At 39.6% G+C, this 27,940-nt stretch overlaps 1 protein-coding gene across 1 annotated transcript; it reads left to right on the top strand.

Annotated features, from left to right (window-relative positions):
• Positions 1 to 519: 519 nt before the first annotated feature.
• Positions 520 to 23,149, top strand: si:ch211-1i11.3 (mitogen-activated protein kinase kinase kinase 5). The gene is made up of 28 exons (XM_020633495.3): positions 520 to 1,010; positions 1,095 to 1,234; positions 2,039 to 2,226; positions 2,427 to 2,595; positions 3,310 to 3,416; positions 3,583 to 3,753; positions 3,989 to 4,101; positions 5,329 to 5,488; positions 5,710 to 5,860; positions 6,317 to 6,421; positions 6,728 to 6,777; positions 7,338 to 7,433; positions 9,151 to 9,235; positions 9,593 to 9,726; positions 11,032 to 11,159; positions 16,032 to 16,168; positions 16,288 to 16,393; positions 16,508 to 16,665; positions 17,349 to 17,550; positions 17,790 to 17,958; positions 18,188 to 18,353; positions 19,523 to 19,708; positions 19,820 to 19,925; positions 20,154 to 20,400; positions 20,638 to 20,750; positions 22,129 to 22,226; positions 22,327 to 22,403; positions 22,572 to 23,149. Exons 1-28 carry the CDS (start codon positions 683 to 685, stop codon positions 22,666 to 22,668), a joined length of 3,987 nt encoding a protein of 1,328 aa, XP_020489151.2. The 5' UTR covers positions 520 to 682; the 3' UTR covers positions 22,669 to 23,149.
• Positions 23,150 to 27,940: the final 4,791 nt, after the last annotated feature.

Here is a 27,940-nt window from a genome sequence, read left to right as displayed (position 1 = left end):
TTGTAGATGTATTTGCATTTTATTAAATATTTTGTGCATTTAGTGAAATGTTTTGAGCTTCTTGTGAAATGTGTTTTTTTTTTTTTAATCATGAAATAAGTGTGCAGTCCTTCAGGGCCACCGTACTAAAAAAAAACAAAAAAAAAAACAAGATACATAAACCTTGAGAAAGTAAGACTCAGACTCAGGGTCCAGATAAGACAACACAGAAGACCGAGAATACAAAGCACAGTACACAAACACGCAACATTATGCCATGCATTTTATAAAATCACTTTAATAATAAGATCTAAATGTAACATTGCACGGTTCGAAGTGTCCAATTTAAATTGGGAGGCATACAGCGATCAAAATGTACAGAAGCATACTTAAACCATACAAAATGTAACCGGTTTCTAAGTGTCTCATGTCATCAGCTGTACAGTTTCCCCTCAGCAGAGGTCATAAGAGACTCGCGGCTGTGTGGTGTTCAGTTTCAGTCTGAAAATGTCAGCGGGCGGAGCGGAGGAGGGGAGGAGGGGAGGAGGGCGGGTCGAGTGTCGATGAGCACAGGGAATGTTAGTGGATATTCGTTATGAAAGGAGGCGGCGACACACCTGGGGAATTACACGGCCAAGCAACCCTGCAGTGTCATTTTTTTAATGGAGAAGTGAATGCATTGAGTTCCAGCAGATCATAAATAATGTACACCTCGGAACGCCGGCGAATGAGCCTGCACGAGCTGAAGAGGAAAGACCCGGTTTGGGTGTCTGCTGGAAGTTTGTGGCAGGACTCTCTGGCCATAGACCTGAACGGCGGTAAACAGATCGTCTCTCCGCGGAGTCGGACCAGGGCTCTCTCCGTGGCGTACATTGTGAACGAGGACGCATCCGTGCCGCAAACTGAGGAGAACTTATCCCTGAAATGCTTAAAGGAAGCCTGCGCGGACGCACACGCCGTCTTCAAAACCATTCCATTTGAGAGGATCTCACTGGGCGCGACGGACATCCTGGATAGTTTCTACAACGCAGGCAAGTGCAGGCACGCGGACTCTAGTGGTAATCATTGAATTACGCAAACTCACCCTCTGTTTTGACCCCCTCCCCTCCCCACAGATGTTGCAGTGGTGGAGATGAGTGACTTCTTCTGCCAGCCTTCCCTTTTCTATCACCTCGGAGTGAGAGAAAGTTTCAGCATGACTAATAACATCATACTGTACTGTTACAAGAAAGATAGTGATCTACAGGCTGTCAAGGTAAATAAAGCAACCCGGAGCCTGATTACTGTACCAGACAACATGTATGTTTCTGCTTTAAGTGCACCAAGATGAATCGATTGTGAACATATTTGATGATGTCTTCAGATCAGTTTATCCATTACAGCTTTATAAACTAGTTTGGGAGAAATGGAGTGGTTGAATCTTTGCATCAGAGTATGCAGCAGTCATTGTTTTCTGTGAGCGAAGGGAGTTATATGAGGCCAAGATGATTGTTGGCCCCTATTACTAAAATAGGAGTAAAGACGGTCTTCTTGGTTTGTAAAACAACAACATGAGATGGATACGAGTTAGATGCTTTGACTGCATCTAACTCTGATGATTTACTGATTATGTTCATGAACAGCAAAGAAACTTAAAGCTAAATGCCATAATCCCAACGCAAATGTCTGGTTTTGTTGGACTAACAATAGGGAGTTGTTTTTGTTCTAAGTAATTAATTCATGAAATGATCTATATTATAGAATTTATGTATTTTTAATATAACAGACGTTTATTCAATTCTGGTTTACACTCTGTTATTGAGAGACATGCTTGTCAAACGCATGGTCCTGAATCACACACCCGGTCACCCTCAGGTTCCCAACACAAGATTTTTTTGTAGCCTATGGAATTTACTGTATAACTTGAGATTAGAAAAGGAAATAGGAGGTGACTAAAGTTTTGGTATCGCCTAATTAATAAACTGTTTCCACTCAGTCTGTTTTCAAATTAAGATGCCTAAAATCAAGTGAGACCATGGTGGTTCGTTTGTTGTTTGATGCTTGTATTTTCTGCCCTCAGGAGCAGTGTGGGTGCTACACGTTGATCCCGTACGTAGTGTCCCCTCAGGGCAAAGTGTTTGCTTCTGATGCTGCGATGATGACTGGTATCAAGGACTTGATGCAGCCCAGTTTCCAGCTGGAGCCCCTGCTGACCCCGCTGGTGGAGAGACTGGTTCATCTGCTCAACAATGTTCATGTTCACACCAGGTCAGACCCAAACTGCGGCGCCCTGCTCAGCGGCACGTGCTTTGCCAAAAAACATTATCATCTCAGGTTACACACGAGTTTGCTTGTGTTGTAACTCATTCATGTTAGACTTCACTCAGCTTTTTTTAAATTTTTTTTATTGATGATCAAAAAAGTGTGAGAATATTATGACTCTCTCTGCTCTTCCTGCGTGCACACAGTGAGTATTTCCGGGAGTCGATCAGGCATGAGATCCGTACGGCACGGGAGAGGTTCAGCGGGCAGGCCTTGAGCGAGGAGCTGAGCCGGATACAGAAGCGGCTGGACAGTGTGGAGCTGCTCACTCCTGATATAGTCATGAACCTGCTGCTGTCCTACAGGGACATCCAGGTGTGTGTTTATGTGTGCATGTGATGAAATGCTCACTTATGCAGTATTGTGAAAAATAATTGAAAGGGATTCAGTTAATGTGAAGTCTGGGCTATATGAAAAAATACAAATAAAGGCCGTCAATGATTCCAGTAATTGGTGAATCAACTGAACATAAACATACGTACATTTAGCTGACACACTTGCACCCTGCAAGAGTTTATGATGAGCCAAACCCCAGATTAAAATGGCATGTAAGTTTGTGTAGACACTTTAAGAAGCAACAGTTAAAGGTGCACTGTGTAGATTTGGTAGTGAAATTTGAAAGTTTGAGAACGGGAGCAATTCTGTGCTATATTTTCACACAACTTAATACAGAAACTTTATTTAAAGGAAAGAATGGGTCCCTGGAACACAGTTTGGAGCTTTATAGCTACCAGGAGAGTTACAGTTTCTCTCTTGCGGGCCCCCCCACCACAACTTCTCGCACAGCATTTTATCTTCAAACCGTGTTCCAGGGACCAAATTTTCCTCTGAGGACAGTTTCTGAATAGAGTTATGAACATATACCACATAATGTGTACATTTCTCCAACTTTCACATTTCTCTCCTAAAACTCCACAGTGCACCATTAAGGCCCAAATGATAATCAGATATGAATGCTGCAATAACACAGTAAATGTTATTTAGATGAAACATCTGTAAATTCAGTCCCACACTGCCCTCCTCCAACAGGACTACGATTCCATTATCACGCTGGTGGAGACCCTGAACAACCTGCCCATGTGTCTGGTAGCAGGACATCAGAATATTAAGTTTCATTATATATTTGCTCTGAACAGGTAAACAAAAGGATCCTACTAGTTTTACATTCTGCTTTACATATCATCCTCTTATCTCTCTGGCTTCATCTTGGTCTCTAGTTTTTTTCCATTTTAATTTTTGTTTATGACCATTTACTAACCAGCCCGTTCCTGCTGACTCTTCCTTGAATTTTCCACACATCAGGAGGAATCATCCTGGAGATCGTGCTAAAGCTTTGAAGGCCATTCTTCCTATCGTGGAGTCGGGGCAGAAGGTGGCGTCGGATGTCTTCTGCCTGTGTGGACGCATCTACAAAGACATGTTCATGAGCTCTGGGTTCACTGACGTGTCCAGCAGAGACCAGGCTTGCTATTGGTACAACCGCTATGTGTTTGTGTTTGCTGTCTTGTTGCACTGACTCGTCCACATGCAGTGACATGTTTGTCTTTTTCACTTGTACAACACTTTGGCACTATAGACTTCAATATGTTTTTTTTAAATTGTAGCTGCTTGTACTTGTTTGTTGTTTATGTTGAAATATTATTAACCACGCTACTTTTTCTCGTGTTGTTGTTTAACACATCAGTGCTGCCTTTATATTCTCCACCAGGTACGGAAAAGCGTTCGAGACAGAGCCGACTCTTCACTCAGGCATCAACAACGTGGTCCTCCTGATGGCAGCTGGACATGAATTTGAAACTTCCATTGAGCTGCGCAAAATCGGTGATTAATGCTTTCATATATTATGCATCATAAAGTTTCTACTTCTAATGCTTCACACTTGAAGTTGAAGCGGTATTAACCTTAGGTATTCCATTATGCAACCAATATCTTGATTTTGAGAGGACAGAATTTAGCTTGTATCAAAGTTTTTATATTTTTAAGATTATATTGGGGGGAATAAGTGCGCCACACAGCGTCTAGATCAGGTGTTGAACCTGTGACCAGTGCAAAGAGGACCTCTGTACATGGGGGGCCTGCTTTACCAGCTGAGCTAAACCAGTACCCCATATCAAATGTTTTTAAAGGTCACATATTGTCCTCCTTTTTAACAAGTTTAAATAAGTCTCGGAGCTCCCCCAATCATGTCTGTGAAGTCTCTTGCTGAAAATCCTCTCTGATCCTGTGTTGATCATGCTTCTATAAACCCCTCTATTTCAGCCCTGTTCAGAACAGACTGTTTCTGTGTCTGTAGCTTTAAATGCAAATGAGCTGTGTTTGACCACGCCCCTCTCTGGAAGGACTTGTGTTGCTTTAACTTTTTTGCACCATGCCCAATTGTTTTTGGTGAGAAGGCAGACTCAGAGGGCAGAACAAACACCTAGCTGTGGGAGTGTCACCCACCTGGGTGAGGGGTTACTCCCCTTTGTGATGTCATAAAGGGAAAATCTCCAAACGGCCTGTTTGAGGACACATTTTCTAAAATGTGGAGCAGATGAAAGGCGGAGCGGATCGACTTTTCTCATAATTGGGGGGTTTGCAAACAGACTAGGGACAAATATTAGTTTTAGAAAAAAATGCAGAAGTGTATTTTGCATAATATATGACATTTAAGATTTACTGTGACATTCAGAAAAAATGATATCATATGATAATTAAATGTAAACTTTCCTTCACTGATAAGTTCATGAAGTTCGGTTTTAAATGCAAACCAGTGTATGTAGGAGATTACATAATATTCCTAAGAGCTGGTTATTTAATAAGATTCAATGCAGTGTTACATGCCCATTGCCTTGTTTTGGGTTAGCAATGCACTTAAGATGCAGATAATTTGCGTAAACTGCTACATTGTTCCTGCTCCGGTCCAAAACCTTAGAAAATGCATGAGCATGTAGTTGTTCACAGGGCTGACATTGTTGTCGTTTTACATATTAGATTATCAGGTGAGACAAAAATACGTGATTTTGTCGATGAGTTTTTGTGCTCTGTGTTTATCATGTCGGTGTTTAGGTGTGACTCTGAGCACCCTGCTTGGTAGAAAGGGCAGTTTAGAGAAGATGAAGGACTACTGGGACGTCGGCTTCTACGTCGGAGCCAACATCCTCGCTAACGAACACAGAAAAGTCATCGAGGGCTCCGACAAACTCTACAGACTCAACACTCCAATCTGGTGAGGTTTAAACAGCGGCTCTTGATTAGTAGTAATCATGCAGATCAAGCGGGGTTAATCAGCATCATCAAGCTTCATTTTGAAGCGCATGTTAGCTTAATTTGATGGGTTTGATTAAAAAATCAGAAACCCCTGTGGATGCAAAAGCGTTTTGAGTGATTCTGATCTTACTTACAGATTTAAATGTTCTGGATTAATGAGTTAAGCGTGATTTTTTTCAGGTATGTGGCATCACTTATGGAGACTTTCATCCTGTACCGTCAATTTGCCAAGCCGCCCGAGGTGAAGTCTCCCAAACAGGACACTGTGGACTTCTGGATGGAGCTGCTTTTGCAGACCTGCAAACCTTCTGTCTCCACAGATCGCTGCCCAGTAAGACTGACCAAAGAAAAAAACTTTTCACAGTCGCTGTGACAAAACACAAAAAAGAATGAACCCTGCAGCCCACAGCTGTTTTGTTGCACTCCAATCAGATATTTTAGTTGCTCTTCTTGTACTCCTCTGGGTCACACATGAATCATTTCCAGAATCCTCAGGTTTCCACATATCAACCATGACTGAAGCCATGACTATAGTCCTAGGTGATGTAAGCTGATAGGAAAGGTCATGATAAAATTTCAACTTACTGTATGTGTTTATGAGGGGTGGATCGATTTCCTCTGTCCAGCAGACAAACAGTGAACATGACATTTGATGACATCATTAATTCCAGCTTCAGGGATTTAGTCAGGAAATAATGAGAAAGTAACACAGTTTAAATTGCTCATTAGAAATAAAAGAAAAATGTGGCTATTGTAAGATATAAATGTAATAATTACTGAATTCCAGGTGCTTATTCTGGAGCCTAGTAAAGTCCTCCAACCAGCTATTGTGTGTGTGAGCGAGGAGGACGAAAGCCGAACTGTCCAGTTGAAACACATCACACCCTTAAAGGTATGTAGACCCTCTGTCCCCCACCCCCATCCTATCCTTAGATCTGAGGTGCATGCTTCTAAGAAGTTGCATAATAACAGGAAGAACCAACATCTCTCCACTGGTTTACGCTCCAGTGAATGTTTAATCCAACAGAGTGTGGGCGTGTTCTTCGTCACTGTGTCCTACTTCATACGCAAGGGGCCAGGAATGTTGACTTTTTTTTTTTCCTCACTTTTTCATGTGAGCATACGCGTAAATAAAAGCTGCTCCATCATGTCAGACAGTCTTTATCCTGCTATTTAACTTCATCCTTGATTTCCACAGAAAGGCTTACACCAGTGGACTTTCCCAGCCTGTGCAATTCGAGGAGTGAGGTAAAACGGAACACAGCGTGTGCTAACATCTCTCAAATATCTGCTCTGTCAGTGCTGGGTGTGGTCAAACCTGCAGCGAAGCCCGGGGAACCCAAAGCATACTGCTTGTCTGGGAAAACTTGGCTGTCAGTCAGACGTTTAGTTTTTAGGCTTTGCTTCGTTGTTGTTTCTAAATTTGTGTTTGTTCATCTGAAGCTACTGATCAGTCTGGACTTTACCCCCGTTGTCTTGTCTGCACTTTGGCAGATTTTTGCAATCACCCAAAAGAGTCATGTGGTTACTCATTTAAAATAACAGTAAATAAACAACTTTGTCAGATTGCACTGTCTGCAGATAGAGGAGAGGCATCTTTTTCTTTGGTGTTTGTTCGCTCTTAATCAGCATTTACTGAATAGTCTCCCCCCTCCCCCTCCATTTGGGTACTTAAACCTTTTGTAGTTTAATCATTAGTGGTTGATTTAATACATTTAAAATCCCTTTACGAATTTTAAACTCAAATAAGTGAGGCCTTTTCACTGTTTTAAGAGTTAAATCTTGATTTCCTTATTTTCCCTTCTAAGTGCTTCAAAGAATGACGAGCGAAGCTGCTTCCTGTATGTCCACTACAATTCAGATGACTTCCAGCTCTGCTTCCCCTCTGAGCTTCACTGTAAAGGGTGAGTGACTAACAAGTTGGCAAAGACACAGCAGGGTTGGACAGGGTATGTATTTGTGTGAGTGTGTGAGGTAGTGCTAATGATGGGTAGCTCTTACTGACCAAACTGACTTGCAGGGTAAATTAGAACAGACCATTATTACAGCGTGCGGGAACAAAGTCAGACAAGCTTTGCAGAGTCTAGCCGGTGGCTTGGAGAAATAGGTGTGATGTATTTCCAGTAAATGGGTCATGATGTCCTCATTGCCTTTCTAGGAAAAACCCCAAGGGCAGATGTCAGGCGACCTTAATTACAGAACAATGTCTATTTGCTTCTGATCTCTAGTTTCTACCACAGCCCAAATCAAAACTATTTCTGTCACCACTGCTGCCACCTTCACTTAATGGATACAATTTTTTATTTTTTTTTAATGTTACTTCAAATGGTTTTCCAGACAATATGTCCCATCTTTTCAGAACAGGCAGTGCTAAAATCATTAAAGTAAAATAAACACTTTTTGTATGACTACATAATACCTCGAGGAAGTAGGCATGTACTGTTTGAAATGTACTTTGATGTAATTCAGGCCAACTAAACCCTTCAGGGATCTCCATGGAGATGTTGTTGTAAACAAAAGCTATGTTTTGAACTCTCTGTTTCTCAAAGCTACACTCTTTTTGTTGATCTTAAAAGTCTCATAAAAAGTTATTTTTCTTCCTGATCAAACATTTTCAAAGCATTAAGAACATCTATTCTTTTTCTGCATTTGCATTTTTAAGCAACATTTAAACAAAACAGAGAAAACCTTAACCCAAAAACAAATTTTGACATGTGGCTCCTTTCATACATGTCATTCCCCACTCTCTCTCTCTCTCTCCTCCTGCTGACTCTCTGTAATAAAGACATAAAGAGCCCAAAAATAAAAAACTAACTTTATGCCCGAACAAAATAGAAAAGTAAGTGTTTAACAATCTGTGCAGTTTAGATTTGTGAACTCAAGCCAAGCACAAACTTAATTCTGTTTATGGAATAGTACAAATTAAAAATCTTAACTAGGTATAGCGAAGAGGATAGGTTTAAGTAGTTTGTTAAATATAATGTTTTCTATGCATTTCATTTTCTCTACTGTCGACCTTGGGTGGATATTTGTGTTGAAAAGCAAATAAGGCCTAGGTCAAATAAGTCTAATTCTCATGAAAGCAATATTGACATTGTTCCCTTTTTAGATCCCTAGATCCTTATTTGTGTTGTACTTACTCTCTGATTTACATCGCTTTGAATAAAAGTGTCTGCTAAGTGAATTGTAGAATTGTAGTAGGGACTAAGTCATTAGAAGTGTTCTTCTACTTCTATTAGGACTACTAGCTTTTTTAAATTATTATTATTTTATTTTTTTTATTTTTTTTATTTTACAGGGACAGTGCATAATAAACATTTCTGTAAATATGCCAGAGTTAAGCAAAAGGCAAATTTTCATCCGTTGTCCCTGGCAAAATTTGATAAAAGGCTACTTAAAAAAAATAATCAAACATTGCTAAAAGGTAAAAGAGCTACTTGTTGATTATGTTTGTCAAAGTGGATATATACTCCAAATGTTGTTTTGTTTTTAATTAAGTGAAATATTGCTAATAACTTTCTGAGGGGACATCTGATGGTGCTGTGAGTCTCTGAAACATTAAAATAGCCACATGCTTCACCACTTACATCATCGCCTTGTCCCTCTGTTTCCTCACCCTAGTTTCTGCGAGCTGGTAAACTCTCTGCTGCAGCAGGCTGAAGACCATGATCAGAACCTGGACCACGGGAGTGGGGGGATACTTGAGGTCAGTCGGAGTCTTCCATTCCTCTGACATTTTAGGTCTTACTTCCCAAAACAGCCAACATATCTAGAGAAATCAAAAAGAATGTGAAATACATTCTACTTAACTTAACATGATGTGTGGTATATGTTTGTGTAGATAAACTCATTCATATTAAATCTGATGACACTGTCAGATATCTTGACTTGTGTTTCATGTAAAAAAATAAAAAAATAAAAAGTCCATGAATGATGCATCAGTTCTCGCTCTATGAAATATTTTGTGGCTGCTTGTGAAATTCCTCCGAACTGCCCTAACGTTTCCACTTTCAGTCATCACTTTCTGACTCATGCTATCCTGCTTTTCTCTCTCTCTCTGCAGTACATCTATGAGACCAATGACAATAGAGACAAGGTGGTTCTGGGTAAAGGGACATACGGTGTGGTGTACGCAGGGAGAGACGTGAGCAACCAAGTACGCATCGCCATCAAGGAAATCCCTGAGAAGGACAGCACGTACGACAAACCCAGCACTCGCACAGTTTTTTCACTCTTGCTTGGGAGACACAGAGCTGCTCTCTGTTTCTCACAAAATGTTCTTTTTCCATGATATCCTTAACGGGAAAGGATTTGGCAGGGATGCTACTCAGTGGCATGTTATGGATCCCGAGTGCTTTTTAGGAAACTCAGAGGGGATTTGGGAGTGTTTAGACTTCTCCTGTTTTGTTTTTTACTCTCAGTATAATCTGCTCAAAGCTTTGGCTTGTAACAGCAGAGTGATGTAGAAACAAAAAGGATTCCATCGAAGGAAATGTGATATTTTGAAATGCCTTTTAAGTGTTTACCCGAAGTCACTCTTCTGGGTGTTTATAATGTGTCCAATTGGTAGTTGTTGACATAGTGCTGATCTGGATGTAACACTTTCAAATACAGACGATCCTGCTAAAGTGAGACTTGGAGAAGGAAAAGAAAATCCATTGAAATGCAGTGCAATGAAAGCTGTCACGTGGCATCAGCGATTTTAATACTATAATGAAAAGTTAAAGCATTAAGCTCCCTTCAATGAGAAAAATATTGTATAAAAAACACATTGCTATCTGTGCGAATCAGACAGAAAATCAGGTTTATGTAGCACAGCCATTGGAATTCAGCGTTGCATCTCCGATCAATTGTTCATGCTCTTTCTGAACAATAACACACCAGTTTATTTGGAATTGGGGACAAACAGATGCTTGTCACGCAATAACTGCACATTTTAGTAGGGCTCGACCTGATATGGGATTTTGGGGGCCGATACTGATATCTGTATTAGGAAGCAAAAAAATCTGATATAGATAAATTGTGCCGATATCTTTTGTAGATCTATGTTTGATCTTCAGATATATAGATATAGATATTTGTTGCGTTTATCTCTTAAATGCAGTTATCAAACCCTTAAGGAAAAGATATACAGAAAAACATAGACAAGATGGTCACTCAACTGGAAAGTAACAGCGCATGTACATCCATCACCGCTTGACACTCTGGAGAGTGATGATGCTTGTTGTAATCCATATTGCACATACTGCTGGTTAAAGAGAACTGCTTGTTTAATACAACAAAACTCAAATGAAATGCTTTTTGACTGGGGAATAAATCTAGTAACATCTGGAATCTTTGCAATAAAATGAGCCGACACCGATAGTCACTTGATATGCTAATATCGGCCGATATTATCGGCTGGCTGATTAATCGGTCGGGCTCTACATTTTATAGATACTGGAGTGTTGTATTGTTGACCAAAACCTCATACTCACACTTGTATTTGTCATTTCCTCCCAGGTACTCGCAGCCCCTCCATGAGGAGATCGCTCTGCACAAGAGGCTCAAACACAGAAACATTGTGCAGTACCTGGGCTCTGTCAGTCAGGATGGTTTCATCAAGATCTTCATGGAGGAAGTACCTGGAGGTAGGAATGCTGAAACTTGACTTCAGAAGAGCAGTGCAGTGTTACCTCACATTAGAATTGAAATCGCGGAGGGAGAGTGAGCAAGTGAGATAGAGAGAGAGAGAGAGAGAGAGAGAGAAGCCGGATGATCAATGTTTGTGCAGAGTCACTGTGATTGGCTAGTTACGTGCAAGCTAACCTTGATTGTTTGATTCAGACCGGATAATGAAAGAAAAACTAAATCCAAAGAAGTGGGTGGTCATAGACACAGATCAGGTCCACATTTATTCAAGGAAAAAGTAACATGCAATGATCAAAATGAGTTATTTTTAATGAAAATTCTATTGAAATAATGTTTCCTAATGTAGCTGTAAAACAATTGAACTCAATGCATTTCATCATTTCATCATTTCATCATTTCATCATTTCATCATTTCATCATTCATCTCAGTCTGTTTTTTTTAATTACTGATACTTTTTCAATATTTTACACAGAGATCATCACTCTTTCTCCTGTGTTGCACTCAAACTCTACAAACTGGATTTATAAACTTAAACTTCTAAAAAAGGACTGTGCATGAGGAACTTGAAAAAGAAACCAGTCTGGTTTCCCCTTAAAAAGCTAACATAAAGAAGCCTTGCCCCTGATTTGAAGGCCTGTATTTCCTTAGTTACTGTGTGTCTTTGTTTACATGGGAATCCTGTAATAAGTATACAGGAAGTCAGCATCTGTCTGGTATTTCGATTTGTAAGTGTGTGTGCGTGTGTGTGCATGATTTTGTAACATGAAGTCAGAGTTAAGAAAGCGGATGGTTCCAGAGACATCAGAGGTCAGACACTGGTTCTAACCTCAGACAACGTCATGTCCGGTTGCAGTGAGTGAGAGCATGGAACGCCAAGGCCGCTGAATCCTCAAACAAATATAACAAGTAACCCAGAATTCAAAGATCCAAAAGCATCTACTTTCCAGTTGTTGATGTTAAACACTATCTAAAAAGTGGGAGAGGAGCTGGAGAAAATCTGATGCCTAAAAAAGAAAAAGAATAAAAGAAAAAAAAAGAAACGACAATCATCTCACCTGTCACAGTTGAGAGTACCGAGATGGCAGCAGGAGCAGTGCAGGCAAATCAATCCAAACTGGCTGCATTAATCCGTTCGATAATTAAAGAAGAAATAAGCGAGGCAATAAGTAAATTAAAGCCTCAACTGGACACTTTACAGATCGGATTAAAGGAATGTAAGAACAAACTGGATGATGTGGAGCTGGCTCTATCGGATGTACACAATAGGATGGCTGAAGTGGAGAATGAGTGTACAACTCTCCGCAAAGAAAACAAAGAATTAAGAGAAAAAACTGAAAAGCTGGAGATGTACAGCTGCAGATTCAACATCAGAGTGTTTGGCCTTGACAAAGACATGGAAAAGGGAAGTCCTACCGAATTCATGCAGTCTTTCTTCAATGAAGTATTTAAAGAAAAAAATTTTTCCTTGCCAACCCGATGAGGAAATTGCGCGCCTGCCACAAAATCTGGTTCCAGGCCGATGATCGTCCGAATGCAAAGGTACATGGCGAAAGACGCTATTTTACAAATAGCAAAGAAGGAGAGGGTGCTGAATTTCAGGGATGAAGATAAAAAAATTTCCCAGATTTGACAGTGGAGGTATCCAAAAAAAGAGCTCAGTTCAAGGATCTCAGAATGAAGTTACATCAGGCAGGAATAAAACACGGTCTGAATCACCCAGCAACACTAATCATAACACTTAACAGAGAAACAAAATATTTCCAGGATCAGAAAACTGCAGAAAAGTACCTTAATCAATCAATTATGCCGACGTTGTCGGTCAGTTCATGAAAGGTGATGGTAGTGCGCAGAAGGGACAAGTAATGATTGTAAGAAACAGTTAATATTAAAACGACTGCAGGTGGATTTTTTATTTTTACCAGAATTGGACTAAATTAAAAACTCTATGGACATGTAAACATGTGTTTCTGAACAACATGAGGTACTGTTAAATGTAACAGACATTTAACATTTTTTCTGGACTAATGGAGACAATTCTTTGTAGGAAATACGTTTTTCTGTTTATATCATACCCAACGGATTAACCCGATGTCAGGAAATGAGGAAAAGAAATGAGTAATATGATTTCATAAAGCATTGGGCCTTTTTAGTTTGGTACACAGATTAAGAATGCAATAATCTATTGAGATGGAAAATAAATTTAATAAGAACCCAGTGCAAATAAAGAGTATTAATAGCAAAATATTAATAAAAAAAATATATATATATATATATATAGAATAATTTAAAGAAAAAGAGGAGATCAGCCTACCTAGGAGTGCAACTTTGACATCCAGAGTGGCAAACATTATTTTTTGTGTGTTTTTGAGTGTCTGTATGTGTGTGTGGTCAAATGTAGTTCTCTATTTTGATTTGTGTTGCTCCGATTTTGAATTTATCAATATGAATCCAAGTATTAATCTTTGGTATGATACTTACATTACCTAAGAAAGCTCTTAAAATAGCCCATATAAATATATGTAGTTTAAGGAATAAATTAAATGATTTGACAAATGTACTTTTACTAAACAACATACACATATTGGCAGTCTCTGAAACCCATTTAGATTCTACATTTGAAGACACATCCCTAATGATACATGGATATAACATTTATAGAAATGACAGGAATGTATATGGAGGAAGGGTTGCCATCTATATTCAGAGTCATATACCTGTAAAAGTGATGCCAGATTTCATGTTTTCTGATATTGAAGTAATATGGCTACAAGTTGCTTTGAAACATTTGAGGCCTATTATGATTGGATGTTGTTACAGACCTCCTAGTGCTAATAGTGGGTATTTAGATCAAATCTGTGATATGTTGGACTATGCTAGTAGTACAAATTATGAAATTTACTTCATGGGTGATCTGAATATAGATTGGAACTCCTCCTTCTGTCCAATGAAGATGAAACTAATGAGTGCATCTTGCGCCTATGGATTATCACAGGTCATTGATAAACCAACAAGAATATGCATAAAAGGAGATGGCACGCGATCAGTTTCCTGTATAGACCACATCTTTGTTAGTAGACCAGAATTCTGCTCAAACGCCACATCTGTACCAATCGGCTTTAGTGACCATAATCTTGTTGCTATTGTGAGGAAAACTAAAGTTCCTAAAGCGGGTCCAAAAATCATAATGAAAAGACCCTTCAGGAGGTTTATGCAGTCCTGTTATGTAGATGATGTAAAAAAAAGGCTAACTGGTCAGAAGTATTCTTACAAGAGGATCCAGAGAAAGCATTCCAGGTTTTTGATCAAATTTTGATGACAATTGTTGATTATCATGCACCGATCAAAAAGTTCACAGTTCGAAATGTTAGTGCCCCATGGTTAGATGAAGAATTAAAAGACCTAATGAAGCAAAGGGATCAAGCCAAACTAACAGCAGTTTCATCTCATTTTAAGTTGGATTGGCAAATATACTGTAAACTTAGGAATTTTGTCACAAAATCAAATAAGAAGAAAAATAAGTTGTTTATGAAAATAAAATTAAAGAAATGATTTAAAAATGATAAAAAACAATTATGGAATACCTTGAATATATTAAGAGGAAATACTAAATCAACCCCAGCTTATTTAGAAAGTAAAGGTGAATTTTTTAACTAAACCAAAAGACATAGCAAATCATTTAAATGATTATTTCATAACCAAGATAGACAAACTTAAAAATACAGCACAGCCACAGAAGACTGATCTATCAAACAAATTAATAAATAAGATAATGGAAAGTAAAACATGCAGCTTTGAATTTAAGAATATCAATTTTGCTCAAGTGGAATTACTTCTTATGAATTGTAAAAATAAAGCACCAGGGGTTGACTATCTTGACAGCAAGCTGCTAAAACCTATAGGTTCAATAATTGATCCTATGGTTGCACACATTATAAACAAGTGTTTTAATGAAAATGTATGTTTGCAATAATGGAAATGTCAAAAATTGTCCCAATACCTAAAGATAAAAGAAAGCCGTTCTCTGGTTCCAATAGTCGACCAATACGTTTATTACCAATTCTAGGTAAGATAATGGAAAGGATTGTCTATGAACAAATCAGGTTTATTTTTCAAATAACTATTTAATAACACATTTTCAGCATGCATACAGAGAAAAGTACTCTACAGCCACTGCCCTGACTCAGATGGTTGATGACTGATCGAAGGATATAGAGTCGAGGAAAATAATTGGTGTTATTATGCTTGATTTCTCTGCAGCTTTTGATATTATTGATCATAAGTTAATGTTGGAAAAATTGAAATATTATGGTTTTTCTCAAACTGCATTACTGTGGATGAAAAGTTATTTGACTGATAGAAAGCAGTTGGTGTATTTTAATGGAAGCTTTTCAGATGTGAAACTTGTGAAACGTGGAGTTCCTCAAGGAAGCTGTCTTGGGCCGCTCCTGTACACAAACTTCACGAATGATCTTCCCTCTGTATTAGAAAGAGCAAGTATCTCAATGTATGCAGATGACTCCACCATATATTTAGCAGATGGAAACATCAATGAATTAAATACTAATTTACAGAGAGTTAACAGTTTAGTGGTTGGAAATAATTATTCTTTATGTGCTAATCCAAAGCTTGATCTAAGTATAGCTCAGACAATAATAAAACAAGTAGAAGAAATCAAACTGTTGGGAGTTATCATTGACAACAGACTTTCATGGGACAAACATGTACAGAAATTAATAACGAAGATGGGAAATACTTTGTCCATGATCAAAAGGTGTGCAAAAAACTTGACACAACAATCACTTACGTGTCACGGCAGCACTCTTTTCTGAAAACTCCATCGACTTGTGTTATTTCTCATTCCTTCATGTAGGAAGTTTGTCATCTCTCTTGCGCTCCAAATGGGGTCCTCTGAAAGACAACGAAGCCACCATCATCTTCTACACCAAACAGATCCTCGAGGGGCTCAAGTACCTTCATGACAATCAGATCGTCCACAGAGACATTAAGGTGAAGAAAGCGGCCTTTAATTCGGTGGTAGAACTTACAGGAGAATATGTTTTATATTGTCTAGAAATTCGGTGTAAGCTTTATTGAATTATTAAACTAAATATCTGTGTCTGCTGCAGGGTGATAATGTATTGATCAACACCTATAGTGGAGTGTTAAAGATCTCGGACTTTGGAACCTCCAAACGTTTAGCAGGAATCAACCCATGTACCGAGACATTTGCTGGTAAGATTTGTGTTCAAAAGGAAAACAATAACTCATACCGTGATCCCCATTTACAGACGTAACTACAACATGTGTGTTCATTTAAATCATGTATATGATGTTGTTATTCATTAGGGACTCTCCAGTACATGGCCCCGGAGATCATAGACCAGGGGCCTCGGGGTTATGGGAAGCCGGCTGATATCTGGTCCCTTGGGTGCACTATCATAGAGATGGCAACAGGCAAAACACCCTTCCATGAGCTGGGAAGTCCTCAGGCAGCCATGTTTAAGGTAAATATGGGGAAGCTGTATTTAATGTGGATGTTAAAGGTCACATATTATCGTAATTTTTAAACAAGTTTAAATAAGTCTCAGAGCTCCCTAAAACATGTCTGTTTAGTTTCTTGTTCTAAATCTACTCTGGTTCTGTATTTTATCATGCCTATAAACCCCTCTATTATAGCCCTGCTCAGAACAGGCTGTTTCTGTGTCTGTAGCTTAAATGTAAATGAGCTGTGTCTGACCACACCCCTCTCTGGATGGGCTTGGTCAAACACAGCTCAAAAACATTAGAATGTGATCAGCTAGTGGAAGCATGCTTATCATTGGTGATGTAAGTTTTAGCTAAGAGCACTATTGGGTCTAAAGTTGTGACCCCGGAATAATCAATAGCTCTTTGAGATATGAGTCATCCCCTTGTTGTGACTTGCGAGCATCTGAATCATCAAGACCTTTTTTTTCTGATAACTAAGTTAGCTGTGCAGGAGGAAACCTTTCTGTGCATTTATAATCAAACACTGTATTGATTAAATTAGGATTGAATGTACTTCATGGGGGTTTGTTTGGGCTGATTTGATCTATTCAAAAACATAGTCCAATATTAAAGCCGTTTAAATGATCATGTACATTTCCTTTTCATTGTAAATGTAATAAACGTCCAACTCGGTCAGTAACCTTTAAGCGATTCCATCAAGGTGGGGATGTTCAAGATCCACCCAAAGGTTCCAGAGTGCATGTCGGACAAGGCGAAGGTCTTCCTCATGAACTGTTTTGAGCCGAACCCTGACGACAGAGCCACAGCTGAAGAGCTGCTGAACGACACCTTCCTCAGGTCGTCTCCCAAGAAGAAGGTGAAGGCTCAGCAGGAATCAGACACTAAAGACTACCTTTCCTCAGGTGAAGATTCAGCACACATTTACAATTTAATGTTCCTCCTCGTATTATATCGGATGGTTTATCTAAAATTCTTCCTTTTCCGTTTACAAAATTTTGTCTGGGGGCGCTGATGGCCTAGAGGTTATGTTGAGCCTGCTTTATCCACTAAATCCAATCCAATAAATGAATAAATCAGTCAAAATTGTATCTGAAAGTTCAAACGTGACTTATCTGACTTTAATCTCTCTTGGTGTTTACAGCTGACTATCAACGCAGCCTGTCTGTACCTATCTCCATCCTTGTGGAGGACACTGATTCGTATTCTGGTTCAATCGACCTGTCCTGCTCTCTGGACCTCAGGAGGCCCCATTCTGCCCACTTAGCGAATGAATTCTCAGAAAGCCCAACGAGCACCAGCAGCTTCCTTTCGTGAGTGTGATTATTGCTCAACAAACGAAGAAAGTCAGTGGGTATCTGCACGCAGCTGTAATTTACAGGATTTTGCGTCAGTGGCCAAACCACACTGAGGTTTCCTGTGTAGGCACAAGATAGCACACTCTATGGAAAGTCTTATTTTAAGTGTGTATTGCTTAGAGAAATCTGAAATCACAAATGAGTGAATGACATAATATATCTTCATTTGTGTCCAATGCACCAGGATACCAGAGGACTCTGCATTTGAAATGTGCAGTCCTGCCTCAACAGAGGAGAGTGTCGGTCTTTTCATGCTGAGAAAGGACAGTGAGAGGAGAGCCACACTGCACCGAGTCCTCTCTGACTACATCAGTCTGGTCGTCTTTAACATACAGGACAGTGTGCCTCAGGTGGGTGAAGAAGTGAAGTCATAGAAACACAGGAAAAAACAATGTGAAGCAAGCTGCAATCTTTGTCCCCCGGTTAGACTTTAAATTCATGTTACAACAATTGATAACAGTGAACAAAATTGATCAATTTGGTTCAGACTACAAGTTCTTCTTGGCATTTCTTTGAATCTGATTGATTGATTGGTAGATTTTGTGATTAAACATTAAAGATCCTGTTTGTCAGTACAATTTAAAAGTTTTAAATCAAAGGTCAAGTTGTTATCTGTAGCTGATATACAGAGCCTTTTTTTTTTTTTACCAGTAAGTGACTCCCTTCTTCAACTTGATAATCACAAAATGTTCAGAGATGGGGCGTAGGTGGCCTAGTGGTTAGTGCGCACACCCTATGTACAAAGGCTGTAGTCTTCCAAGCACATGGCCCCAGGTTTAAATCCCCAAACTCTCGCACTTTGAACGTGTTCTGTCTTGTGCTTGACAGCTTTTCACCTTTTTCGCTTTTTTGTCAAACATGTGTGACATAACATTGTATGCTAATTTCCTTTTATCATTGTTTTAATGTTTTCATACTGATTTAAAGGTATGAATCTGCAAAAATTCCTTTGTTAAAAGATTCATCCATAAGACATAGGGCTAAGCAGTTTAAAATACATTTCCAAAACTGTCTTAATACTGAACATTTTTAATTTGTCTATTCCTCATAACCTTAAAAAAAAAAAAACTTCCTATCCACAATAATCATTTCAGATATCCACAACATCATTCTTCCTGGGAGAAATTACATTAGCTTCATCATTTATGTGAACTTGGCTTTGAATTTCAGATATCTACAACAGCATTCTTCCCATTCAGAATAAAGATTTTGGATATCTGCAATAGAGTTCCCCTTAGGAAAACTCCCAATTTGGATATCTACTTCCCATTTTAGGATTAGGGTTAGGATTACTAGTCATAATTTTATTTTTAAATATTCCAAATAAAATATTCCACATATCTATAATTTGATTTTAAGTATCCAAAAGTTATTGTGACAAATAGAAATGAGAATCAGAATTCTGACTACAAATAATTTAATTGCAGACATAAAAAGTGTACTCAAGAGAAGCTAAAGAGAATTTCCACATTTAGAACAGTATATTTTGTTGTGCTTAATTCTTCTGATCTCTTAAAAGCATGGAGAGGGATCGCCGCTGACTGCAGAGTACATCACTGAGCTCATTAAATGCTTGAGAGACAACATTCGCTCCCCAGACAGGAGGCAGCTGACCAGCAGCCTTTTAGACCTTCGAGCTACACTGATCACTGCTGCAGTGCCAATGAGCAGCCTGCAGGTGGTGCTGTTCAGCTTCCAGGATGCAGTAAGTTTCTTCAGAGCCAACTCACAGATTTCCCTGGAGATTACATAGCTGTCATATAGACACCTTGTGAGATTTTTGGCTGAAGTGTAAAACATTGTGCTCTGTATTCAGGTGAAGAAGGTGTTGAAGCAGCAGATGGTGAAACCTCACTGGATGTTTGCTCTGGACAATCTTCTGAGACAGGCAGTCCAGGACGCCCTCACTGTGCTCCTACCAGGTACAGCTTCATTCAGTTCGGGTTCATCGCTAGAGTTACAAGCAGACATTAGAAGACAAGTGAAGTTAGAGTTAGAGGAGTGAGATTAATATTTTCCTCTCATTTTGTATCCTTTGTGTACATTTCTCCATGTATTCATGAGCCTGTTTGTTTACTTTCTGTTTATTCATTGTTTACACTTTATCCATACTCCCTCCTCTCCCCCCTCTACTCCCATCTGCCCCTCAGAGCTTAAAATCCAGCTTCAGTCCTCATTCGAGGTCGATGACATCACTTCTGAGGAGCAGTGTGCCGACCCAGACACTCCTGTAGCTCTTTTCCCTGACCAGCTGGTGGCGCCAGCAGACTCCCAGACGACGATGTCCGTAAATGGGTTTCTGCCTTCAGAGAGACCAATCTCCCCAACAGACCTCGCCCTCAACTCCAATTGTCCCCTCAGTGAGAAACTGAGAGACCTGCGACTAGAGACCCGACGGTACACTTTTTCATGAATGTTTCATGTTGTGCCCCAAAATATTTTTGATGTTATTAAATAAAGACTTGGGAATTTAGTGATAAACAAGGGCAACAGCATTAAGAGGTTTAAAATGTAAATGAAATATTATCACTGCCTTGCAGCTCTGGCCTCTCTATTAGGCAGTAAACACACTGATTCATTAGAATTTTTGAGTTGCTGCTTTCTGCTGAGTAATGAAGGCCTTTTGTGCTGCAGACTGCTGAATCAGCTGAACGAGAAGGAGAGGGAGTACCAGGAGCTACTGAAGAACTCTGTGCAGAGGAGACAGGAACAGATAGATACACTGAGGAAAGAAGCCGTAGCTGAAGGTGATTTTTGTTACATCCATGCAAAACACTGAAGCATAGGACAGTGGATTTTAGTGCCAGAGATGGTTTATGTAAAAGGCTTTTTGGAGCTTTTATGCTGAATTAAGATATTTTACAAACCGTAGTTTTTGACAAATTGTTATAGAAAAAGTAGCCTCTAACTGAATACAATACTCACATATCAGATATATTGTAAATGGGTAATGCGCTGAGATGAAGTTTAAAAATCATGTGTTCTGTCCAAAAAAACATTGTTATGTTAGCCAAATTTCATTTGAAGGCTGTAACAGTCAAAAAAGGCAAAAGCCAACATAAGTCTGTCTCTTTGTTTTAATGGACACATGTTAGTAATTGTGGATTTAACTTAGCATGACCAACCATTCCACTGTGGCTCAGCAAGAGAACTTTGTCCACTGAAACCCAAATATGGATATACAGTATCTACAAAAAAAGACGACAATTTTAGAATACACCATCCAATAACTCACATCTAGAATTAAGAATATGGGTTTTTTTTTTTCTACAGGGGGAGCCATTAGCCTAGTGGTTCTCCAAGCAGGGGGCCCAGGGTTTGAATCCGACCTGTGGTTCCTTTCCTGCATGTCTTTCCCCACTCGCTTTCTCCCCAATATCGTAATCTATCCACTGCCCTTTCTCTAAATAAAGGCCCAAAAATAAACAAAATATTTGTTTACAAAAAATATTTACAAAATAAATAAGTAGGTGATGTATAAAGTATTTATTGCACAGTTTCGTCATACAGTTTTTTTTGTTGTTTTTTTTAACTTTTGTCCATCAAAAACATTTCCATCCTTTACTCCTATTAGGTTAAAACAATCACTAAGGGATATTTGCTATCTGGACTGCCTAAAATATATTAGTTATATTGTGGTTATTATTATAAATTAACAAAAAAACACACAGGTAATAGTCCTATTTTGTGTAGATAATTGTCTTATTTTGTGTTTCTATAGTCATTTACCAATTATTCGAGAAATAAGCAAACATTTAAGATTTGGTAAGAGCTCAGTCTGCCGTCTGATGATAACCACACAAGCTGCAGCATGACCCGTGTTGCATTAAGGGACCCAACCCTCTTTTGGATCATCAGTAAACTTAGTTGTTACTCATTGCTGTTTCTTAACACTTGGGCCAGTCGATCCCCGCCATGCCTCAGCTCCAGGCGCAGGATTTCTGCCTGACTGGTTTGTGTCTGAGGCGTAAAAACCCATCGACTCATCAGTTGTAATGTGCTTAAACTTGACTTGTAGGTTTGGAAAATTATTATACTGTTTGCCATTGGTAACAAGATAACACCACTAGATACGGTACAAGTGCACCAGATGACCTAAATGTTTGCTGTCTCTGTACTTTATAGATGGAGGAAAGGCTCAACAGAAAAGCTCTAATCCAGAAGCGAAGGCTTTGGTGCGCTGGCTCAAGTCTGTCCCTGTAGATCAAGACACTATCAACAAGGTAAACTAAGCCACTCTTTCTCTGTTTTTCTCCCTCGAGGCTGGTTGATATTACTCATACATGCACTTGTAATCCACCTCTTTGTGATCCTCTTTTCTAGTTGCTCTTTCACGGGTTCACCTTGGACTGTCTCCTCCTCATCGACTCCAGGGATGACTTGATGTACTGTGGAATAAGGTGAGCCGCCATGACGCGTGCGTCACCCTCACATCGTCAGTCCATGCAGAAACACAGGAAGGGATTGGTGGTGTAGAAAAGATGCAGGCTACCTCGTTATTTTGTGTTCCATGAAAAAAAAAAAAAAGATTTGGGATAGTAACTCTTTTTGAATCTGTTATGTTTCAGAGGGGGCATGCTGTGTCGAGTCTGGACGGCCATCACTGCTCACAGGAAGAAACACCTCAGCACACACGATGAGGACAGCGAGGACTCTACGCTTTAATGGCTGCTGATGTTGCGCATCAAAGGACAGATTTATTGACAGGCTGGTCCTGTGTCATCTGGCGGAAGTGAGGCAAACATAACTGACTTTGATAGAAAGCAGATTTTATTTTTTTACCTTCTTGACCTGGGAATGTATTTTTCTGCATGCAAAGTAGGAAGAGTGTGATTTAAAGCTACGTCTTAGCAGCATTTCTTTGTTGATTTTCTCAGGGATTTTTTTTAAAGGTGGGGCTATGAATATGTCTTCATAAAAAAAAAAACTGCCTAGTAAAGTGGCGATTTGCCTGCAAACAAACCATTTTTAAAGGTGCCTTGTGATGATGCTTGAATGTGTTTTAACAGAAACTTAGCAGGATCTAAGTTACTAAGAGCTAACTATTTAAGATGAACGTCCCTTCAGCCTGGAGGAGGGAAAAATAAATGTTTAACTTTATATCAAAAACTCTTTCAGATAATAAACAGGAACTCTAAATCTCTCAGACTGGCTTGTTATCTCTGTGCAGCAGTGTGTGTGTGTGTGTGTGTGTGTGTGTGTGTGTGGGTGTGTGTGTGTGTTTTGTTATGGAGTGACGTAAGCTGGAAGAAGTGATGAAGCAGTGGGCAGTTTTAAAATTCCACACATGTTCCCTCTCCTGTTTTGACTATGTTGACATCTCCTTAGAAACAGTGACATAAGTGGGCTTTGTGTGTGTGTGTGTGTGTGTGTGTGTGTGTGTGTGTGTGTGTGTGTGTGTGTGTGTGTGTGTGTGTGTGTGTGTGTGTGTGTGTGTGTGTGTGTGTGTGTGTGTGTGTTGTTGTGTAGCATTACATCTGTCAGGGTCCACTGTGTGAGTTTTGACTTCTGGGTGAGGTTTTTCTGATTCATTTTGTCGAGTCATCCGTCTTTGAGGTAGGAGATAAGTGTTAACACTCGCATCCAGGATTTAAACTTAAGAAGTTTGGCGTTAGAATATGTCGAGTGGAAATAAAAGAGGATTGAAAGGGCGTACTCAGAACATCAGGGGATAGAGCGGTTGGTGCATATTTTTTTTTTTTACATGTCTATGAAGACTTTCCAGTGTGTCGTGAATGCCTGGTGATCTCAGCGGTCTATGTGAGATCAGAGGATGCACATTATTTTTGAAAAGCTCATCTGAGGCTCGTTAAACGCCATAACATATCACCTCCAGCGTCTTTCAGTGTTCAGGGGTATGACTTCATTGTGACACTGGGTTTGGCGAATCATAAATATAAAAGTAAAAGTCTCCTTACTTTTGCCTTTAACGACTTCATAACGTGACATCATAATCATAATTTAAAGGAAGACTGTGCAACTTTTATATCCAGTAGATGTCGCCTTTGAGCACCAGCGTGAAACCAAAACAACCTGCTGTTTTGGCCACACCTCCACCATGCTAAGGCGTCCGCTCTCCTTCAGCGACACACCTCAAACCCTCCTGCCTTAGCGTTGGCATGAAGGAGTCAAGCACAAGCGGTGGACAGAATTGTCCTCGGCTCGAGTTGCAACTGTCTGTGGCCTGCATTGTTGTGTTAGCCGGCTTAAGCTAGCACACTTTAGTTAGCTCGTAGCTCCACATTGCATGTGCATTTACACGGAGTGACCGTTATCTAGAAACGCTTACATGACGTTTAAAACAAGCCTTGAGTATGTTATTCTTTCATTCTTTAATTCCGTCCATGTAAACACGATGTAACCACGGCTCTGACAACAACACAGCAAGCGAGTCTCACGCTTCTCACTCACTGTAGACAGTCATGATTCAGAGAGATATTTTACATCGGATATACTTGATTTCTGCTACATGCATGTGTAAATGTTACACATTCTTCTTTTAAATGAACGAGGTGATGCTTCCTGTGCTTGTCAGCAGTTTACTGATGTACTATTTGATCCTATTTTTGCAATGTTTACAGTGGTACATCAGCTGAAGAATTTGGCTTTATATATGTAAGTTATAGAGTGTATGATTGAAAAGCAGCATTATGTGTGCAAAATAGTTAAAATCTAGAGGTTTACAAGTAAGACACAGCTCAGATGATGTCATCTCCACTCTGTAACCATATTTGACATAATTTCTTATAAATTTGGGAATATATCCAGACAAATATAAATAGTGGTTGGTCTTGTATTTGCATATAAGCAAGACTGGACTAATGACCTTAGAGGATGTCTACACCCTTTGCTCTTCTGATTTAATGTCTATATTGAATACATGTCAGTGTATACCGTATGCTGTGATGCAGGTCATTCAAATCAGCTGCACTGTGTTGAAGCCCTTTTAAACGTCAACTTTAAATCAAGACGGTCATAATCCTTTCCCTTTTTTTTTTTAATAGAATTATGAAATAATTTATCCATTCAGCATCACAAGGTTAAAAAAATAAACATTCCACCCCCTTTCCAAAAATACTGTCAAGGCTCGACGCAGAGAAGATCACAGTCTTTGATTTACCTCTGCAATAATCCTGAATGCTTAAGAGATCAGAGGGTAGAAGATTAATAAATCAAGTCAGGCATCTTCCTCCTTTGTCCTTGGATGGTGTCAGGAGGGAAATTAATACCCAGATTTTATCGACTAAATTCAATTTGGAAGCATCCTGTGTCTTCGCTCGCTTCCCTGCTTTCTTGTTATTTGTGTAATAAATTGATGTTTCTATAAATAGAAACATTCTCCTGTGATTTGATTTGAACACTGTTTGGGGAAAACTATATTTTCCTAAATGCTAGTAATAAAAAATATAATATTGTGGGGCACCGGTAGCCTAGTGGTAACTGCAGTGCCCCATGTACGGAGGCTGTGGTCCTCCAGGCAGGCAGACAGGGTTCGAATTCCAGCTCCTTAACCCGCATGTCATTCTCCATTCTCTTTCTCCCTGAGTATCAACTTTCCTGTCTCTACAATAAAGACATACCCCCCCCACCCACCCCACCCCTCCCCCATTGTACAAGGGCAGCTGTGACTCAGTGGTAGAGTTGGTTGTCTCTCAACCAGAGGGTCGGGGTTCAATCCCCAGCTCCTGCAGCCACATGTCGATGTGTCCTTGACTCCAGATTGCTCCCCAGCTCTGCCCAGGTTGAATGTCAATCACACGGCTTATAATTTCACTCTTCACTTCTTCCTCCATGATGCAAAGTGGCAATAATAAGCAAGTTCAACTGTAAAATAGTTTGGCTGTTATGCAAACCCTTACCAGCATCGTCTTTGTATTACACATTCAGAGCGCCCTTATGTGCTCTATTGACATACACTTCAAAGGTTATATCTCCTATTATAGAAAAACATTATAAAAAGTCTTGGAATATATGAGAGCACATATTATTTCCATACAATTAGGCATAGAGCGCCAGTTAACGTGTGAGGCAAACGATTGCTAATGTGCTACGTTGACGGTGACTCGCGCTGCCTTACAGCCACGACGCAGGCGGCGACAGCTGTCACCTCAAACTTCTTTCCAATTACAGATAATTGAATGTAATGTAAGTGCAGCCCCCTGAGCTTCCCTTATTCTAATAAGCTAATAAGCTATGGCACAATAGCATTAGGGTTGTCCGCTAATAGGATGCTAACTGAGAGCTTTTATCTGACAATGGTGCTCAGAGTCAGTGTCAACTGGATCATGTGGAAAACGGATCTGTTTACAATGGAGAGAGCCGAGAGGACAGTGTTTTCTTATTGTTCATACTGACAATGTGATCTAAAGTTCCCATAAATCCTCTTTTCATCATCATAATACTGATACTTTTTATGCTCAAATTCTCTAGTTGTCTGCATAAAAACAACCCTGTGGCTCTAAGGGATTTTGTATTGTCTTAAGGGTGTCTCTATTCTTCCTTTTTAACTCTATTGTAAATCCCTCCATCTCTGTTCTGTCTGAGGGCGGAGCTAAGCCACTGATAGGCAAATAATGAGGACTGCTGTCTGGGGGATTTTGGCAGGCTCTTGAGAGGGGATTGAGAACGCTGCACTGGGAGGCCCTAGAACCTTTGCATAGGATTACTGATTTCACCCTCTTTTTTTATTTTCCAGCTCCCTAGGATAGGTCACCCCAGTGTCCTGGACTCAACTTGGAAGCTAAATTTGAGCATGTCTTGCAGGGGGTTTGATTAAAAATGCAGCAGTGGGGTTGCAGCATGAATCACATTTGTTTCCGCTCTGAGGACCAAATTGAGTCTCTGGTCTTCTGTGCACTACAGCTTGTTAATTACAGATTCATCATTTGTTTTATAATGTATCATTAACAAGAGAGATCGCTAACAAGCTGCTGTGCTTCTATTACTGTACTCACATGCGTACATGCCTGTAGGGGTTTCATCACATGCACACACATAGATCACGTTCAGGCCCCTTTTCCTCATTATTTTTTTTTGCATGTCTCTCCCCACCAGATCTTTTTTTATTAACAGTGTAGTTTGTGAGTTTGTAAGGTGATCAAAGTACAGCAGGTTACGAGCACATTCTTCACATTGCTGTCACTCCCCTGACTGTTGACGACACGCTACTGTGTTGGAATTTGAACTTGTATATAAATAGCGTCACTACAATTTTGCAAAAAGCTGGATACTTTTGGGTATCTAATTGCACAATTCTGATATGCAGATTTTTTTAAGCCGAACACTTTGTGCAGCTGTTAATCTCTGCTGCAGTATTGTTTTCCTCTGGCGGAATTTTCTTATCATGATCCTCATGAGGAGGAAGTGGTAATCTTATAAGAATGGAAAGGGAAGTGTTATCGCCTCTGTTCCACTCATTTAGGAAGTAGCCGTTGGTGTTACAAAAGGGCAGACGAAACACTGACACAAACTGATGGACACCTATAATAGTTGCAGCCTCATAGAAATATTCCCTCAGCAGCTCTGAGGCATACAGAATTAATCCTGGCTGTAATCCAGAGCAGAGGGGGTTGAATAAAAAAAAAAAAACTAATCTTATGTATGTGTGGGTGCATTCACGTTTGTAAGAGCCTGTATGTGTGTGTGAGTGTGACAAAGCTTCCCTGGAGCTTGACCTCATACCCTTTCACCCTTTGTTTATCTCCGTTGTGTTTGTGTCGCTCTGAAGGGAACCCCTCCATATGACAATGAATCAATGCTTTCTATCACAGGCTGACTTGTGACCTTCTAGCAGTACTGAGAGCTTTTACAAAAATGACAAGGGAAGGTAACCAATTAACACACATATTTTAAAAAGTGGAAAATATTGATGAGTCATGTAAAACAGGAAATATATAGGTCATTGTTGTTTTGTATTAATAGTGTTTTGTGTCATATG

Source organism: Labrus bergylta, chromosome 8 (genome assembly GCF_963930695.1).
Source record: "Labrus bergylta chromosome 8, fLabBer1.1, whole genome shotgun sequence".
Lineage (NCBI taxonomy): Eukaryota > Metazoa > Chordata > Actinopteri > Labriformes > Labridae > Labrus > Labrus bergylta.
This window is presented reverse-complemented; position numbering and strand designations above follow the sequence as displayed.